We start from the raw sequence: 17,179 nt of genomic DNA on the forward strand, positions 1-17,179 counted from the left end.
AAATTTAACTTGAAATGGCTTAAACAATAAGAAAATTTTATTGGTCATGCAACAGAAGTCCCAAGAAAGTACATGGTGACTCAGGCAGTTATTAATCTACTAGTTCATGACATCATTAAAAGACCAGGTTTTATTCTTTTCATTTTTCTGCTCTATCTTATTCAGTATATCAGCCATACCCTCATAATCACAACATGGCTGCAACAATACCAGATAGGATATCCAAATAGCCAGAAGGGACAAGGATATCTTTCCTAGAAATTCCCCAGCATATCTCCTGTCTTGTCCCATTGGCAAAAAAAAGGGGGGGGGGGGGTAGGGTGGGTTAATACACTTACCTCCAAATCAATCAACCACTGGTAAGGGAAATGAGATTATTATGATTGACTTAGAGTGATAGAAATGTATCCAGGAGATGGAGTTAGGATTATCTTTTTTGTTTAATTTTTTATTTTATATTGGAGTATAGTTGATTTACAATGTTGTGTTAGTTTCAGGTGTACAGCAAAGTGATTTAGTTATGCATATTCATTTATCTATTCTTTTTCAGATTCTTTTCCCATATAGGTTATTACAGAGATTATCTTTTCATGCATGCATGAAAATGGAAATGCATATGGAAAACTGAACAAAATTTGGGTTCTGAAAAGCAAGAAAGGAGTTTTTGGTAGGTAACCTACAATGTTTGTTCCATCACCAGTCAACTAAGCTGATGGTTGCTGTGGGCAATGTGATTCCAGTGTTGACAAACCATTTGATTACTTTTAAAATGCTGGAGATCTGGATGTTTACGCAAGATCTCCCAAGTTTTAAATATTGGCAATACATTCAAAACATTAAAAAATACTTTTTGGCCAAAATCATTGAGGCCAAATAAAACAAATCTGCAGTCCAGACACATCCTGCTGGCCAGCAGTTTACAACTTCTGGTTTATGTTATTAATTTGTTTAACTAAAACTTTTTCTACTTAGAAAGTAATGTTCACTTTAAGCTTGCCAGTAACAGAATTATACAAATTTCTATGAAAAAACAATTTAATTAATAAAGTTTTAATCAATTGTAGTGAACTTCCAATGACACAGCTAATAAGAATTCCAGAAGATAATGTAGGGTAGGAAAGGGTAGGAAAAAGACATGATATAAACCAGAGAATGTTTGTATAATTTTCTTTGTAACTGAGGGTTCTAATTTGACAGTTTCAGGGTTAAAACAGTTAAGCTATTGCTAGTCATGGAATGAGGAGTATACAATTTTCTCCCATCCTTCCCAGTTTCCTGTGATTTCTTGTTTTTTGCTTTCATTAGAGGGTGAATTAATTCCTACTGAATGAGAAAATCAAGGTGCTCAAAACCCTTTAACAAATATTAGTCAACATCACAGTAAAAAAGGGGGGGGGGTGTGGGGAAGGTTAGGAAATTCACCTAATTAGAGATTTCAGCTTTATAGCTCTTTCTTTAGAGCCATCCTCTTTCCCATGAGTATAGAGAACAGAAAATTTTAATTCATACAAAGATTCTCAAGAGTATGTCTCTCTTGAAAGTTTTATGTCTTCAAAGTATAATCAAGAAATAGTAACCTCCTTGAGTGTCAACAGCAATATTAGTACATTTCTCTTCCATCCAGATTGTCCAGTCTTCTAAGTTGATCATTTACCCACCAATCCTTGCTTAGCTGTTACTTCAGACTTTTGGATTGGAGCCCTAAAAAAAGACAGAACTCTTAAATAATGAACTTTTCCTAAAAATTTAGATATTACATAACTTTGAACTATTAAGAAATTAAAATGATTTCTCTGTAGTCACACTTCCTATTCTGTAGCTTATTTGATACTTCACAGTGAAGGAGTGGAAACATAAGAGGGTAGAGAAAGGAGAGAAAAACATCACACTGGGATTCAACTATCCACCTGGCCACTTATCAAATGTAGAGGGTGGGGCATCGGGAGAAGAATTATGCCACGCTGAGTAATTTTTCTGTGGAGAATTTTCTCCATCTCACTATCCCTGGGTAATTTTTCTGAGAAAACAAAGAATACTGGGGTCATCATCACTTTCTAGCAAAGACCCTTACATCTTCTTTCTCTTGGTTTTTGTCCAAGCTCAGAAGGAAGACATATACTAGAACCCAAAATATACTCATATAGACACTGTCCTTAGTGAACATCTTCTAGGAAGACATGGTTAGAACTTCTGTCCTTGATTCTAGGAGGGCTACAAGATTAGAATAGTTTGGTTATAGATCTCTTACCTTAAGTGTAGACATTGGCTTATCCTTGAAAACAGTAGAGGAAAGTCTTTTTGTGTCTTTATGCTATATTAGGGACAAAAATAATGGTAGGGCATTAGGAATGCTGTGCAATTCCCATCTTTGCTATACTTATTTCCTTATTTAAATCCTTTCTTATCTCCTTGTCACTTATTTTAAATTCTACCCAACTCTAAGGGTCCAGTACAAATTCCAACCACTTAGTCAATGGACCTTCCTCTTACTTTCCCATTCCTACCCCATTCATTGTCCCCTCACCATACTTCTCTCAATAGTACTGCCTGCTTTGGCACACATAATATATGAGGAGTTAAGTGCTCCATATGCATATGACTTGTTTTCCCACCAAAAATGTAAAAATTATTGAAAAAAATGACCTTAAGTTTTAATTCCTTCTCATTTACTCACAACAAAGTACCAAGTATGAGGGGAATATGTTCCGGATTCATTTGAGCGAATGACTCTACCTGTTACTTCATGAGTGCTTGGCTTTTATTCTGGGTTTGCCTTCATGTGCTCCATTTTTCATACCCTTCCTGCTCTAGAAAACTGTGAATAATATAGGCCTTATTTATTCTATCTAGAATAAACAAGTACAGTCTAATTTATAATACAATTTTGTATCCTCCAAAACAAGCGTCTAGAAACTAACCTGTGAAGGAGACAATTCAACTTCTACAGCAGAACCATTTATCATTTCTTAACAATTATGTAACAGTAGAACTATTTTTAACAGTAAAAAATTAATAGCCATTCTAATTTGTAGATAGTGAGTAGGCCTTCTTTCTCAGATATTCCTATGGGCTATGATATCTCAGGTTACCTTAGCATACCCTGAAAGGGAACCCAGAAATCTGAAGACACCCTTCACATTGGGCACAAGAGACATTTAAAACACCGCCAGTGACCATCTGATACTTACAAGGAAAGAGAATGACACAGATGTAGGAATCGGCGGTGGAGAAAAATCTGGCTTCGTAATTAGCTAGTAAGAAGGTTAAAAAAAAAAAATTTAAAAACGGGGCCTCGAAAACAGGTGTGCTTAATGGAAAGGCTTAAATCACTTTCAGAAATGGAAGACTAGGAATCTTCTAAACCTGTACATTTAATTGCTTTCACTTAGGTGCACACATGCAGTTCAGAAATAAGCTCAATGCCAACAGACATATGATGAAGATAGCATTCTATGAAGCAGATCGGTTCTCTTCTTTAATGAATTAGCTTTTCAGACCCGGTAATTCAGGTTGAAGGGTTAAATTTAGTAGTATAATGGAAAGGCAAGCTCGTATTTCGTCTTTTCAAAAAGTTTTGCAGAAGAATCCATATTTTCTATGAATATTCACACAGATCTGAACATTCTCCTGAAGAAATAATTGGGCATTGTGGGTTATGTCTTTCACTAGTATTCCCTTGAGGTTAGATTGGAAGGGACCAACTCACAACAGAAGCTGGAGGCACATCCTCCTCTGCCGGAAGGTCAGGTGTGTCAAGCTTCATCTAAAAAGAACAAAATAAAATTTTCAAATGGGTTTATATGAAATCATGTGTGTGAAAATTTTGAAAATTGTAAAGCACTATAGAATTTAAAGAATGTTTCATTCAATAAAAATAAATTTAAAAAAATGAAACGATTGGTATCCTAATTTCAGCTTCCAAATAAGCATCCCTTTCTGATCGTGTGAGCTCAGAACTAAGACGACACTAAGAGATTGGATGGAAAATCACAGTGGCCCAGCTGCTGCATTCTGCTGTGTACAGAGCTATCAGAGATGGGTAAGTTTCCATCAAAAACATTATTACCAATGTCACTGTCATTAGATAACTGCCACTTAAATTTTTAAACTTGCAGGACACAACTAGGGCATTAAGGATTATACATATTACAGGTATTGCCGTACAAGTATACATGTTATTGCCATTATTGGGATATTGCAAAAGGAATAAGGAATCAACCTAGAATCACAGAGAGAGAGAGAAAGAGAGAGCGGGCATCTGCCCTCTCCTTTCTCTTTATTCTCTTTGCATTTTGTGAACCCCAGCAAAGCAGCCTCTGAATTGTAGAGAGACTCTTTTGCATTGAACAAAAGGCAAAGGTGAATTTTCTGAATGTGTAGTTACAGAGCCCACAGTCCTTGCTACATACTAACTAATGAGATGGATTTGTAAAACACTGCTGGGTAGAAATGACAGCCAGCTGGTCAGGACAAGAGAGTGAGAGAATCACAAACTGGGACCCAGGGCAAACACAGTACAGACTATGGTTCACCTCTTGGGGTTGAACAGTCTTCGCCGTCTGTGGTTTCCTCTTCTGCTTGTGTGGCCTGGTGTCAGTGGTAGACAGTGGCCTGTATGGGAAAGCATATCATATAAACTGACTTAGAAATTCCTTCCCCGTGAGAGGGAGATTCAAGAGAAGTCTGCTAGTTTCCTTTGCCCATTGTTTCATACTTGGTAATTGACTGGGTTTTCAGCTGCTCCCTAGGACATCCTGCAGGTTTTCTTGTCCTGTAATTAATAATCATTACCACTAATTTTCTTTTCCATTCTCTACCAATCCCTGAAACCTAATAATGATGGTGCTGAATCCAACTTTTATCTAAATTATGCCATTTAATTAAAGATTTGTTTTATTCATTCAATATTTATTAAAAGCCCATTCTGGGTGAATAAATCAATTTTTAAAAATGTTAGAAAGAGACTGTAGTGTCAAGATTATCTTTGAAAGACTGACTGATCTATGTGCAAACCTAGACTCCATTACTTACTTTGTAAGACCTTGAACATGTTAGTTTATCTCCCTGAGCTTCTGTTTCCACATCAGTAAAAAAGTGAAGTGCCTGACCTTGCAGGATTGTTGTGAGGATCAATCTATAACACCTTTTCATCTATAAAATGGAAATAATAGTAACTATTATTTCCTTATGAAGATTAAATGACATAATATATGTAAAAGGGCTAAGCAGAGTGCTTGTCATAAAGCTATGATCAATACATTTTAGATACTGTATTTGGATAATGAGCGTAAAAATCTTTAATAATGAGAGTTATTCTTATTATTAATTATAAATGGTGATTAACAGAAGAAAAAAAGGAGATCTTACTGTGAAGAATTTCCCAATAAAAAGAATAACCAGCCTCTGGTCCAAGAAAAATGTATCTGTACTTATTTCTGTGTATTTGAAGTAAACTAAAATTAAATTGGATAATTTGGGTCCTTACATTTAAAGTGAGTTAGAGGCCAAAAAAGTCCCCAAGGCAAGATAATGCCTACCTCTGGACTTCCTTCTGCTTTACTCTGGTGCTTTGGTATCGGGTTACTATAGCAACCACCACAAATATGACGGCCACAGGGAACAGCACCCCAACCACAATGGAGAAATCTGCAACCAAGAGAACGAGGGCCTCGTGAGAATATGGGAAATTCACAAATATACATCACACTGGTCCTTATTTCTTTATTTATCACAAACTCCACCTACCTTTTCCCCAAAGAACATGCAGTCCCTGGAAAATCTCTCATAGCCAGTAAAATGAAAATATATTTTGATAATGATCATTATAATATTATTTAGATAGAAGAAATTAAGAGGATGTCTAGGGAAAACATTTTACATGAGATAGGTAAAGCATCATACTACTGGGAATTCTTAGAAGGGGTGATGTTTGTAATAAATTGAAAACAAAAGGCTGGGAGATCAGAAAGAATATGAAGTAAGGAGGATGCGGAAGAAGAGGGAAACGTTAAAATTCAGCCTTGGAATAAAACCAGTGAAAAGAATCTGAAGACTTGAAATCATATTCCTCTTAGTAGCAAGTAAGAAGCTGAGACGTGAAAAAGAGAATTGATGGATAACTGATAAGTGATAGATAGATAGGACACAAGTGAGTGTCCTGCTGATGTTTGCTCTATAGTGGAATTATTATGGACAAAAAAATTATGTGACCTTGTGAATTGGGGAATGGTTTTAACAAAGTTTTTTGGTTTATAGGGTGTTTTTTACCTACTAATCTAATTAATGAATGCAACTTCAATCTTTTGCTATCTCATATATTCATTTCTCTTATAATAATCTGAAAGCACAAAGACCAGGAGGTACAAATTTGAAGAGCAATGCAAACAGCTACTGCTCTCTTATTACAGAGATGGTGGAGATCAGTAAATCAATAATAAGAATGATTTTTGCATAAAGTTCACAAGTGTGAGCACACATACATGCAGAAAGATAGAGACCTCAGAAGTAGAATTCTAGGTAAGATAATCACAGTTCAAATACCTAATACTCTCTACCCTCCATAAAAATTCCTACCCAAAAAGTCAAAGGAAATAAAGTTCTGAGGCATCTGTGTTAGAAACAGTATAGATGTGTTCAGAATTTTAAAAGTGTACTTGCACTAACAACAGAATTGTAGCTATTTTCAAAAGAGTGACACGGTCCAGAGGAAATAAAGAGGAACTTGGCAGTACTTCACAGACACCCATAGTTTGAAAGGATGTGGTCTAGAGGTAAACCCGGGGCATAAGGCAGATGGAGAGTATTATAACAGGAAGCAGGTTTACAGCTGAAGATGTCAGTGAACAAAAAATACAGCCCTTTCTGTTTCAGCCATTTCTGGAAATGGTGGTCTAGGAAATTTGGACTAGCTCTCTCACTAAAAACAACTAATGAATTTTAAAAAGAATCTTCCTAAAAGCACAGAAGTGCTGAAGAAATAGGGGGAAATTATTTTGGAGTGAGAGAAAATTACTTTGGAGTGAGAAAGCAGGAACTCAGAAACACAGGAAGGAAAACGATCATAAAAGGAAGCTCAGAAATGCAGAAAGGAATGAAAAGTAAATAAACCAAGAGTGAACCTTAATGTAAACTGTGGACTTTGGATGATAATCACATGTCAATGAAGGTTCATTAATTGTAACAAACGTTCCACTCTGGTTGGGGAATGTTAGCCGTGGGAGACTGTGCACGTGTGGGGCAGGGATATAGGGGAAATCTCTGTACTTTCTGCTCAGTTTTGCTGTGAACCTAAGACTGCTCTAAAAAGTAAAGTCTCTATTAAAAATAATAAAATGGAAATTTTTATGCTGGCCACTAAAAGAATATAAAATAAATGTATAACCTCCAAATTAACAAAAATAAAAATGAAGTGATTAAAATCCTCAGTAAGTCCATACGAAAACAAGAAAGGAGAGAAGAAGGAAGAGGAACCAGGCGGGACAAATAAAAAGCATATAATAAGATTGTAGATTACACCCAACTATATATCAATAATTACATTTAATTTGAATGGACTAAGATTTTAAAAAATGATTGAGACTAAAATTTTAAAATATATCTGTATTTTTTTTAATGAGAGACAGATATAAAACATGAGGATTCAGAAAGGATGAAAGTAAAAGTATGAAGAAAAAGTTATACCAAAGCAAAAGAGACCAAGAGAAATATGGTACAGCTATATTTTTCTCCAGGAACTGTGGACTTTTAAAAAGGCAAGAAGACTGGAGATACACAAAAGCATTTCATAATGACAAAAGTGTTAATTCACTGGGAAGACATACAATTCTAAACTTTATTGTAGATAACAGCATGGTCTCAAAATATATAGGTATTGATAGAACCAGAAGTAATAGCCAAATTCACAGTTATAGTGGGGGATTTTAACACTCTTGACTCAGTAATTGGTACAACAAACAAACAAGATATCAGTAAGGGTTAATATGTTACACACAATTAACAAACATGGCATTAAAAACATATGGAAAACACTGCACATAAGTGCAGAACACACATTTTTGTGTGCATAGACAGAACACTTACAATATGGGAATATGCTGGGTCATAAAGCAAGTGTCAACAAATTTCAGCATATTCTCAACACAGTAGGTTTTCTGATCCCTATGGAATTATGCTAAGTATTAATTTAACAAAAGCTAGAAAATCTCCATATGCATGTATGTTGAGAAATATATGTCTAAACTGTTCAAGGGCCAAAGAAGAAAGCAAATGGCAAATAGAAAATAATTTGAACCAAATGATAATGAAAATACCAATTATGATATGGTCTACAAACTGAAAATTAATGAGCCAAAGATTCCTTTCAAGATTTTTTTTTTAAAGATGAAATAAACTTAAGGAAATGGAATTGTATAAAGTAGAAATTGAAATAGCAAAAAAAATGTTAAAAAAATAAATCATAAACAATAATAAGTTTTAAAATTTTGTTAGGATAATATAAAAAAAGAGAAAAAACAATGCTACAGATACTATTGATATTGAAAAGATAAGTGAGTATTATGAGCAATCTTAAACCAAAACATTGAAATTTAGGTGAAGTGGGAAAATGTCTAGGAAAAATATAACATACTAAAACTTGCATAAGAAGAAATTAAATACCTGAAGGGTCTTATAGCTACTAAAGACACTGAATCTTTAACTAAAATATTATCCAGAATTCTAGGCCTACATGGCTTACTGACAAGTTCTACCAGATATTTAAGGAAAGAGTCTTCCATTCTTATACAAACTCTTCCAGAGAATTTAAATGAATGAAAACGCTCCACTTCATTTAATATGTCTAGCATAACCATGATACTCAAATTTAGCAAGTACAGGCACCACTCATGAACATGAAATAATAGCAAACATCATCCATCAGTATCCGTAAGAGCTGTTTCCATGTTGGGTTTATCCAAAGTACGAACAGTTAGATAAATGTTAAAATATCAATCAGTTTATTTTGCAATACCAACAGAGTGAAGAGGTAAAAATCTTAACCAATAAATAAAAAGTATTTGATAAAATTCTTAGCAAACTAGAAATAAAAGTGAATTTTCTTGATCAAATGAAGAGGATCCAATATGTACAGAATACCTTCAGATAACAGGGCAAAATACTGAAAGTCTTTCCTAAGATTGGGAAAGAAATAAAGAGGCTTGCTATCTCTATTTCTATTCAGCATTGCACAAGAGTACTACTCAGTGAAGGGAAACAAGTACGAGAAATTAAAATTGTGAAGATTAGAGAAGAAACAAAACTGTCATTTTTCTGAAACAGAATGATTGAATATGTAGAAAATCTAATAGAATCTACAAATAAATTACTAAAATTATTAAGAGAGGTTAGCAGAGGTGCTTGATATAAAAATAAATATACAAAAATTAGTTGACCTTCTATATTCTAGTAATAGTTGAAAAATATTTTTTCAAAAAATACCATTTAAAAATACAATAAAAATTAATTTCTTATAAAACAAATCAAACAAAATATATGTAAAATTTCTATGGTGAAAACCATTAACTATTATTGGTCAAAATTAAAGAAGACTAAGTAAATGGATAGATATTTCATGTCAATAGGTTTGGAATTCAATAATTTAAATATGCTCATTTTCTGCAAGTAAATCTATAGTTGTAGTTTACACTAAATTAAACTCCCAACAGGAATTGTGTGTATAACTTGAGAATCTGATTATAAAATATATGTGGAAATACAAAAGCTAATAGCCAAAACGTTCTTGAAGAACAAAGTTAAAGGACCTCCTATATGATAACAAAATTTTTTTAAAGATACAATAATAAAAGAGTGTTATACTGGCATAAGGATAGCCAAATAGGACCACCAGAAAAGAATAGATATCCCAGAACAACCCACGTGCATAGACACACGTGCTTTATTAGAAAACTGGCACTACAGAGCATTAAGGAAGGATGATCTATTACATGAATAATGGTGTGACAACTGGGCATCTATCCGAGACAAAAACGAAATTGAACACTTGCATCACACACAAAATAATTCCAGATACGTTATAGACTTAAATTTGAAAAGGCAATACAAAAATCCTTTTTAGAAGATAATATATGGGTATACATTCATAACTTCAGGATAGGAAAAATTTCCTTAAAAAGGACACAAAAAGAAAAAAAACTAATCATCAAGGAAATGATTAACAAATTGACTGCATTACAATTAAAAGCTTCCTTAGGGCTTCCCTGGTGGTGCAGTGGTTAAGAATCCGCCTGCCAATGCAGGGGACACGGGTTCAAGCCCTGGTCTGGGAAGAGTCCCACATGCCGCAGAGCAACTAAGTCTGTGCGCCACAACTACTGAGCCTGCGCTCTAGAGTCCGCAAGCCACAACTACTGAAGCCCGCACGCCTAGAGCCCGTGCTCCGCAACAAAAGAAGCCACTGCAATGAGAAGCCCGTGCACCGCAATGAAGAGTAGCCCCCGCTCGCTGCAACTAGAGAAAGTCCGCGAGCAGCAACAAGGACCCAATGCAGCCAAAAATAGATTAAAAATAATAATAATAATAATAAAATAAGCTTCTTTAATCACATGACATCACGAAGAGAGTGAGAAAAGACAGAATGAAGGGAGTTATTTGCAGCATATATAAATGAAAAAATAGCTTATATCAAGAATATATTAAAACTTACACAAGTTATTAAGGGGTCAGGGGAGACACCCAATAGAAGAATAAACAAAATGGCTTGAACAAATGTTTTGCAAAAGACAAAATCCAAATGGCCAAAAAAATAAGAAAATATTTTATTATTATTATTATTATTAGTTATAAAGAGCAAGTCAACCTAATCCCACATTCAAAGAAGGATCATACATCCTGAAGAAAAACAGCGCAGTGAAATACAAGAGACAGGGTGAAAAAACAAAACAACTCAACTCAAAAGAAATAGAGATAATCTCGAGAACAAAGTGAACCTACAAAAATAATGTCATATTCTTAGAGTTTTATGAGGATATTATATCTAGTATACATTCAGTCAAGTCTGCTATGAAAATGGAACAATCATAAAGCAAGAAAATTTGGAAAATTAAAATAAAATGACAAATATAAAATTTCAAGAAATCTTTTTGTATGTAGCATAAAAACATAAGAATGTGGAAAATATGATTAAAAAGTTGCTGGAGAGACTTTGGGGATTAATATTGTGGATTCAATATCTACAGAATAGGAATTCCAAGAGGAGTGGAAAAAAGGCGATGAAATCTTACGTAACAGGAAATAAAAGCTTGGAAGAGGAGAGAAATTTTCTCACGTTAGATGTGCAATATTACTTACTGAAGACCATGGAAGAACCATCGCAATCAGGAGGGGCCCATCCTTCTTTACACTGACATTGGAGCTCGTGGTCACACACCTAGAGGAGCAATGATCCTGTTAGTTTTCTCACTGGACTAATCCCCAACCCGAGGGCTGATTCATCCATAATTAAGTCCATTCCAAAAAAAGAATAACCTCTGCTCTGTAGCCTTTCAACTGTCTACATAATGTATGAATCAGTAATAGGAATTTCAGTACCAGGTTCTTTGAAGGAATTTTTCATTGAATCAAACTAGTGAGGAGTTAGATAATAATTTTAATCATTCAACGCTGAAACATTATTTTAACATCATCCAAACTGTCTGACCTAAAATGACACAAGATTCAGCAAGCTTGGGGAAACGTTGTCAAGACTTACAGCATGTCCTTTGCACTTAGAGGAGCAATTGGCCGATTGGTAAGCTCTTTCGACATCCATACATTCTGCATTAATGCAAACCTGAAAGTGATATGAAAAACACAAAGTAGACATGAATGTCCAGTGGTTTCAGTTCTGCAAACTGTCGACTCTTTGGTATTTAGCCTTGTATTTTTAGCTACTCTTATTGTTATCAAACTTGCCTTTTTATTAGGGAAATCACCAAATCCTTTTGAAAATAGGAATATGGAATCTAGATAATTTTTATAATAAAATACTTAGGAAGTCCTCTTTAAAGAAGATTTCCTTACTTCACGTCATTCCTCATGGGTCATCTTTAATGCACCTCTTTAGTCCAACTCTGAAGACTGAGAGCACTGAGCTAAGCATTGCACATGATATAAGGTACCCATCCTAAACAAAAATACTATGGAAAACATGGTAATATCACATCATCTCCAATATTAAGATAATTATCATTCATGTAAAAATAAATAGTATTGTTATGATTTTTTTCATTATTATCATCAGAATGGCTATCATTTATTGAGAACCTACCAATTTTGGGGAAATAAAATTTACCTAAATTTAACAAGCTAGTGCTAAGCACATGATAGGTACTTATTAAATAACATTGAAGGGAAGAATGCAGTCACGTATACATGAATGGCATAAACATTGCTTTGAAAACTGTGCTCCATGAAACACAAGGAGGCCTTGAGAAGCAAGCAAACAAAACGAACAAACAACCAGAACATTTTGAGTAAAAGCCACCATTTCAACGTACCTTATTCTCTCCACACTTGGTTCCATTGGCTACTATGCTGATTTCTTGACTGCTGTCTTCAGGTTCAAATGTTTTACATGTCAGGAATGTTATTATACGTCCTTTCCAGAGCAGATAATCTGACCCACCATTACAGAACAACTTCCCACACATGGCATCACTGAAGAAAAGCCAAAATTTGCTGCCTTTGAAAGAGCAGGATCCAAAATGCAGTTTTATACAAATGTAAATCAGCTCCCTATCGATATTTAACTAATGGTATTTCCCCCTATGGCAGAGACTTCTAGTTCTCCTTTATACCAATTTCCCCCTTATTCTTCAGTAATAGAACCATTGAATATTAGCAAGGCACAATGTTGCTCAAGAGAAAAATCCCATGTCTCCCATATTCCCAAATTTTGGCCAGTTGCCTAAATCGTAGCCAATGGGAAGGCAGCAGAATCTTAACTGCAGATTCTTGAGGGTGGCCTTACGTGAGGGTGTATGTCCTCTCCTCAATATTTTCTCCTTTTTGCTTATTGGAATATGACGACGGTTGGAGTTGGAGAAGCCATCACAGACCGAGAGAAACATTTGGGAGAGGAGGTCATACGTATGATGGAGAAAGAAGTTATAAGGAGGATGGATGTCTAACATCATGGAGGGCACCTAGGAAATCAGTTTCTGTCTTGTTTCAGCTAAGGTTATTTATTGCCATGAAGGGCAGCAGAATAATTCCCTCGACTATAGTTGTATCAGTATAAGGCTGAGCCTTGGTTGTCACTCCAAGGCATCGTGTGTGTTACTGAAAGAACCCCTGCAAATTCAGATGAAACTGCTCAGTGCTCACTAAAGCCTTGCCTTCACTAGCAAGAGGAAAAAAGTCATCGCCAACAAAATTGGAAACAATTGCTTTATGCAGAATTTAGAGGAATACTCTGAAAACCTCTTCTGAGAGTGGTAGAATCAGATTCTTCTGATGTCTCTGAGGCTTTTAGAAAATACCATTGAGGAGTGGAGAAAGGCACGCATTCTCTCCAGACTTGAGAGGGGGTTTTTCTTGAATCATTTAGGAGAGCTTTATGAGGAAAAGCTCTAGGACACAGGGACTTTCAGGCTTACTTCCCACTACAGCCAAAGACTATCAAGAAGTGACCAGGAGGTCAGCCTGTGGGAAGAAATGAAATGCTTGTGCCTCTGGTTGCAGAAATTACCCAGTGTTCACGCAAAGTTATACAGGACAAGGGTGTATACACTCTAAAGAGGAAAGATGGAGTTACCCTAGTCTCTTTTCCCTGTCACGACCTCTCAGACTAAATATTGCCACACTCCCACCCCACTCTCCCACACATATTGCCTTTTACATAATTTTCCCTGATTTCCTGTAAAGAAGAGCCCACAGGGTATGATTATCTTTGAGGCTCAGACTCCCCAAGAGATGACCTTCTGTCCAAAATATAGTTTGTTTGGTAATATCTATCATTGAGAAAAATTAGTGTTATTTTAATAGAAAAACTTTGAGAAATGCTGATTTTTTTCATTCAATCTCTGGTTACACATTAGTTTGTATGTGTAAAATTTGGAGCAGGTATAAAGTTTAATCTATTATCATTTGAATTTTAAATGTCATCTTAAAATTGCAGAATCGAAGGAAAATATATAGAAAAATCTCAAGTTCATTGCTTATGGTGTTCTATCATTTTTTTCAGACTATCAATACAAAAAGGAAAACAAATTCTTTAGGTAAATTTTCAATCTTTCCCTTACTGTATTTTTTCTTTATGGAATGCCATGGCAAGTTTAAATAAAACTGTACAATCATCGTATTGCTTATTCCTCTGAGTAGATACATATTTATACCCTAGAATCATAATGAAAGACACTAGATGGAAAAGCATCTAAAGTATACTGGAGAATCAGTGTGCAAATTTTCAAGCAGGCCCATTTAACTATTGCATGCTCGGTCTCAAACATTCATTCTATTTAACAACAGCTGTACTTGGTGTCCTTTGAAGCATCCATTATGAGAGACTGGAAAAAGGAGATCATTCCCTATTTGTCTTTTTAACTCAGTGCCCAGCCTAAAATATAGCATATAATAGTAACTCAATGAATGTTTATCAAATGAATGATGTCCAAATTCACTTTCTCTTTAAATGGGATAAATCAGAATGTGTCAAAATGAGCAGGAAGGTTCAAATAACAAGGCCACTTACTTTGCTTTACAGGGAATGCGTGTGTCATCCACTTTTCGACAGTACCCGTAACTTGACCCACCTTCATTCCTGCTAAAACATGACTTATCTGCAACCTGGGTTCCTGGGACCAGGCATAGTCAGTAGGCACACAGTTGAAAAGGAAAGAGATAAATAGTTCAGTGCCCTAAAGGATTCATGAAACAGAAAACCAGCATGAGGAATACAATTTTAGCATCATCCCCTTGACCCTTCTTGTAAATATAGGTTGCGCTGGTTTGATATCAAGAGAGATGGCTGGAGTTAAAACAATCTTTTAGATAGCCTATTTTTGAATAATGGCTATCTAAATATTTGGAAACATCTGGATGATTGAAGACTTAGCTGGAAGAGCTGTAGTCATCGTAGTAGCAGCCCACAGGCAGATACTGGAATGTTATCCTGCTGGAGGGTGCAGCTGTGACAAGTATATGCTGTGCTTAGTCAAACTTCTACTCTGCCAGGCACAGAGATGAGCATCGCATGTTTAATTTCTCATGTAATCTTCCTCAGATCCCCATCAACTGGGGCAACAGAACACAGTGGTTAAGAGCTCAGGCGTTAAGTAAGAGCTGTGTGGTCTTTGGCAAGTGCCTTAACCTCTTGGTTTGCTCTGTGTAAAAATAAGGATTCTATAATAGTACCTCCCCCATAGCGTTATTATGAGAATTAAATGAGTTAATATATGTGAGCCACTGAGAAGAGTGCCTGTTCTGTAGTACATGGTTCAGAAAGAAAATGCTGGCTGAAAATCCTTTGTAAATAAATATTCCTGGGTACTATTGCTAAGGAAAGGAGCACATTTTCTTTTTAGGTTGCACATACATTTTTCCAAATTCTCTGTGAAATGATTGTACTAATTCATACTCTTACCAGAGCATATTAAACTAAGTGTTTTGTCACATCCTCACCAACACTAAGCATTAACTGTAACAAAGCTTTGCAATTTAACAAGTGTAGAAGATTAACTTGTCTTCATTTATATTTCTTACCATATATTGCATGTGCTGATGTATTAATAGTATTTCATACTTCTTGCTTGTGAGTTAAAATGATTTTAATGTTTATTAAACACTTGTACTTCTTTATGATGAATTGCCTGTTTATTCCTTGGTCACATTTTCAATATTTGGAATTCCAAATGATTCATAGGAGGTTAAAGGCAGTGATTTTTCCCCCTTATATGTGTTATAAGACTTTTCAAACTTTGAAGACTAATTTAAAATAAAGGTGTGATCCTTGTGAACTGTAAAATTTGAAATTTTATTTAGGCAAATCTATTTTTCTGGTCTTTTATAAAGGCCACCTTTAAATATATGATTTAAAAGTTCTTCTCTCTTCCAATATCGGATAAATATATTCAACATTAATTCAATAGATCACTTGGAACATTTACTAAAGTCAGGCCCTGTGCTAGGATACACTGGGAATAACAACTATGAACAAAACAGTGTCTAGGTACTAGAAAAGTTACAGATTTGTAAGGGAGGCGATATTGAAGGGTCAGGCAAAAAGAAGAAAAGTAATAGTTTTTATCGCAGTGATTTATAGCCAAGTAACAAAGGAGATGTTCAGAGCTTCATCTCTGTGCTGAAGATTCCCTTTCCCCAGGTTTCTGCCATGTACTGAAGTTAGCCAAGGACGTACAAGTTCTTTAACCAGCAAAGCCATCTTTGCTTGCACCTGTAACTTAGCACGTCCATCTGCATTACCTATAAACTGGAGGAGAGCCAGAACCGAATTCCAGACCATCAGAGCACTTCCTGATGCACCAATGGTATCAAGCTTTCTCCTCAAATTGTGTCTCAGCTCACCCTAGTCTGATACAGAGGCTTTCATTCAGGGGTTTTTCTAGGTTCCTGTTCATTTATTTCCCAGGTTTCTTTTTTTCTGGGTGTATTGTCAATCAGTGATTTTTGTTGCTTTCTTTCATCTTGTCTTATGTATATTTTCAGGAATTATGGAAAGTTTCCAGCATATGATAACCTTCTTCAGATATTTTTAGGAATATGTATTTTCCCTATTAAAAATAGTCCTTCAGCCATTTAAGTAGGAATCTGGAAATGTAGCAGAAAATGGTATGAAAATTAAATATATGTACACAATATACATCATATCCAGGAAGTCCAAAGAATTGATATTTTAAAAATTGCTCTTCTAATCAAGTTATTTAGCATAATTTAAATTTGGGTTTAAAGTTTTTGAAGATTCTTAAGTTATGCTTTTACTTTTAATTTCTTTTTTATGGTGTAATCAGAGAATATGACCTCTAAAATTCTGGTATTATGGACAAAATAAACATTTTAAGAACTTTCAGTTTTCCTCACTGCTCCTTTGCATTCCACCCCTATACACACACACACACACACACAATTCCAAGGGTCTGCTTAACTGGGAAGGATTTTGGTTAGAGGTGCCAGATAAAGTACAGGACAT

The 17,179-nt window shown here is 35.2% G+C and overlaps 1 protein-coding gene and 1 long non-coding RNA gene across 2 annotated transcripts in view; one reads left to right on the plus strand and one right to left on the minus strand.

Annotated features, from left to right (window-relative positions):
• LOC309633708 overlaps positions 1–17,179 on the plus strand; it is a 275,637-nt gene that overhangs the window by 214,710 nt on the left and 43,748 nt on the right. The window lies entirely within an intron of this gene.
• ADAM28 (ADAM metallopeptidase domain 28) overlaps positions 16–17,179 on the minus strand; it is a 60,406-nt gene continuing 43,242 nt past the window's right edge. The window contains exons 15-24 of the mRNA XM_082402776.1: positions 14,726–14,828; positions 12,531–12,690; positions 11,744–11,824; positions 11,344–11,422; positions 5,538–5,646; positions 4,533–4,611; positions 3,707–3,763; positions 3,189–3,251; positions 2,249–2,311; positions 16–1,701 (exon numbers count right to left, since the gene is read on the minus strand). Coding sequence (XP_082258902.1) covers positions 1,681–1,701; positions 2,249–2,311; positions 3,189–3,251; positions 3,707–3,763; positions 4,533–4,611; positions 5,538–5,646; positions 11,344–11,422; positions 11,744–11,824; positions 12,531–12,690; positions 14,726–14,828 — 815 coding nt within the window. The 3' untranslated portion in view covers positions 16–1,680. The remainder of the gene's footprint in view (positions 1,702–2,248; positions 2,312–3,188; positions 3,252–3,706; positions 3,764–4,532; positions 4,612–5,537; positions 5,647–11,343; positions 11,423–11,743; positions 11,825–12,530; positions 12,691–14,725; positions 14,829–17,179) is intronic.

The sequence above is a fragment of the Balaenoptera borealis genome (genome assembly GCF_965194805.1).
Source record: "Balaenoptera borealis genome assembly, chromosome: 8".
In the NCBI taxonomy this organism is placed as follows: Eukaryota; Metazoa; Chordata; class Mammalia; order Artiodactyla; family Balaenopteridae; genus Balaenoptera; species Balaenoptera borealis.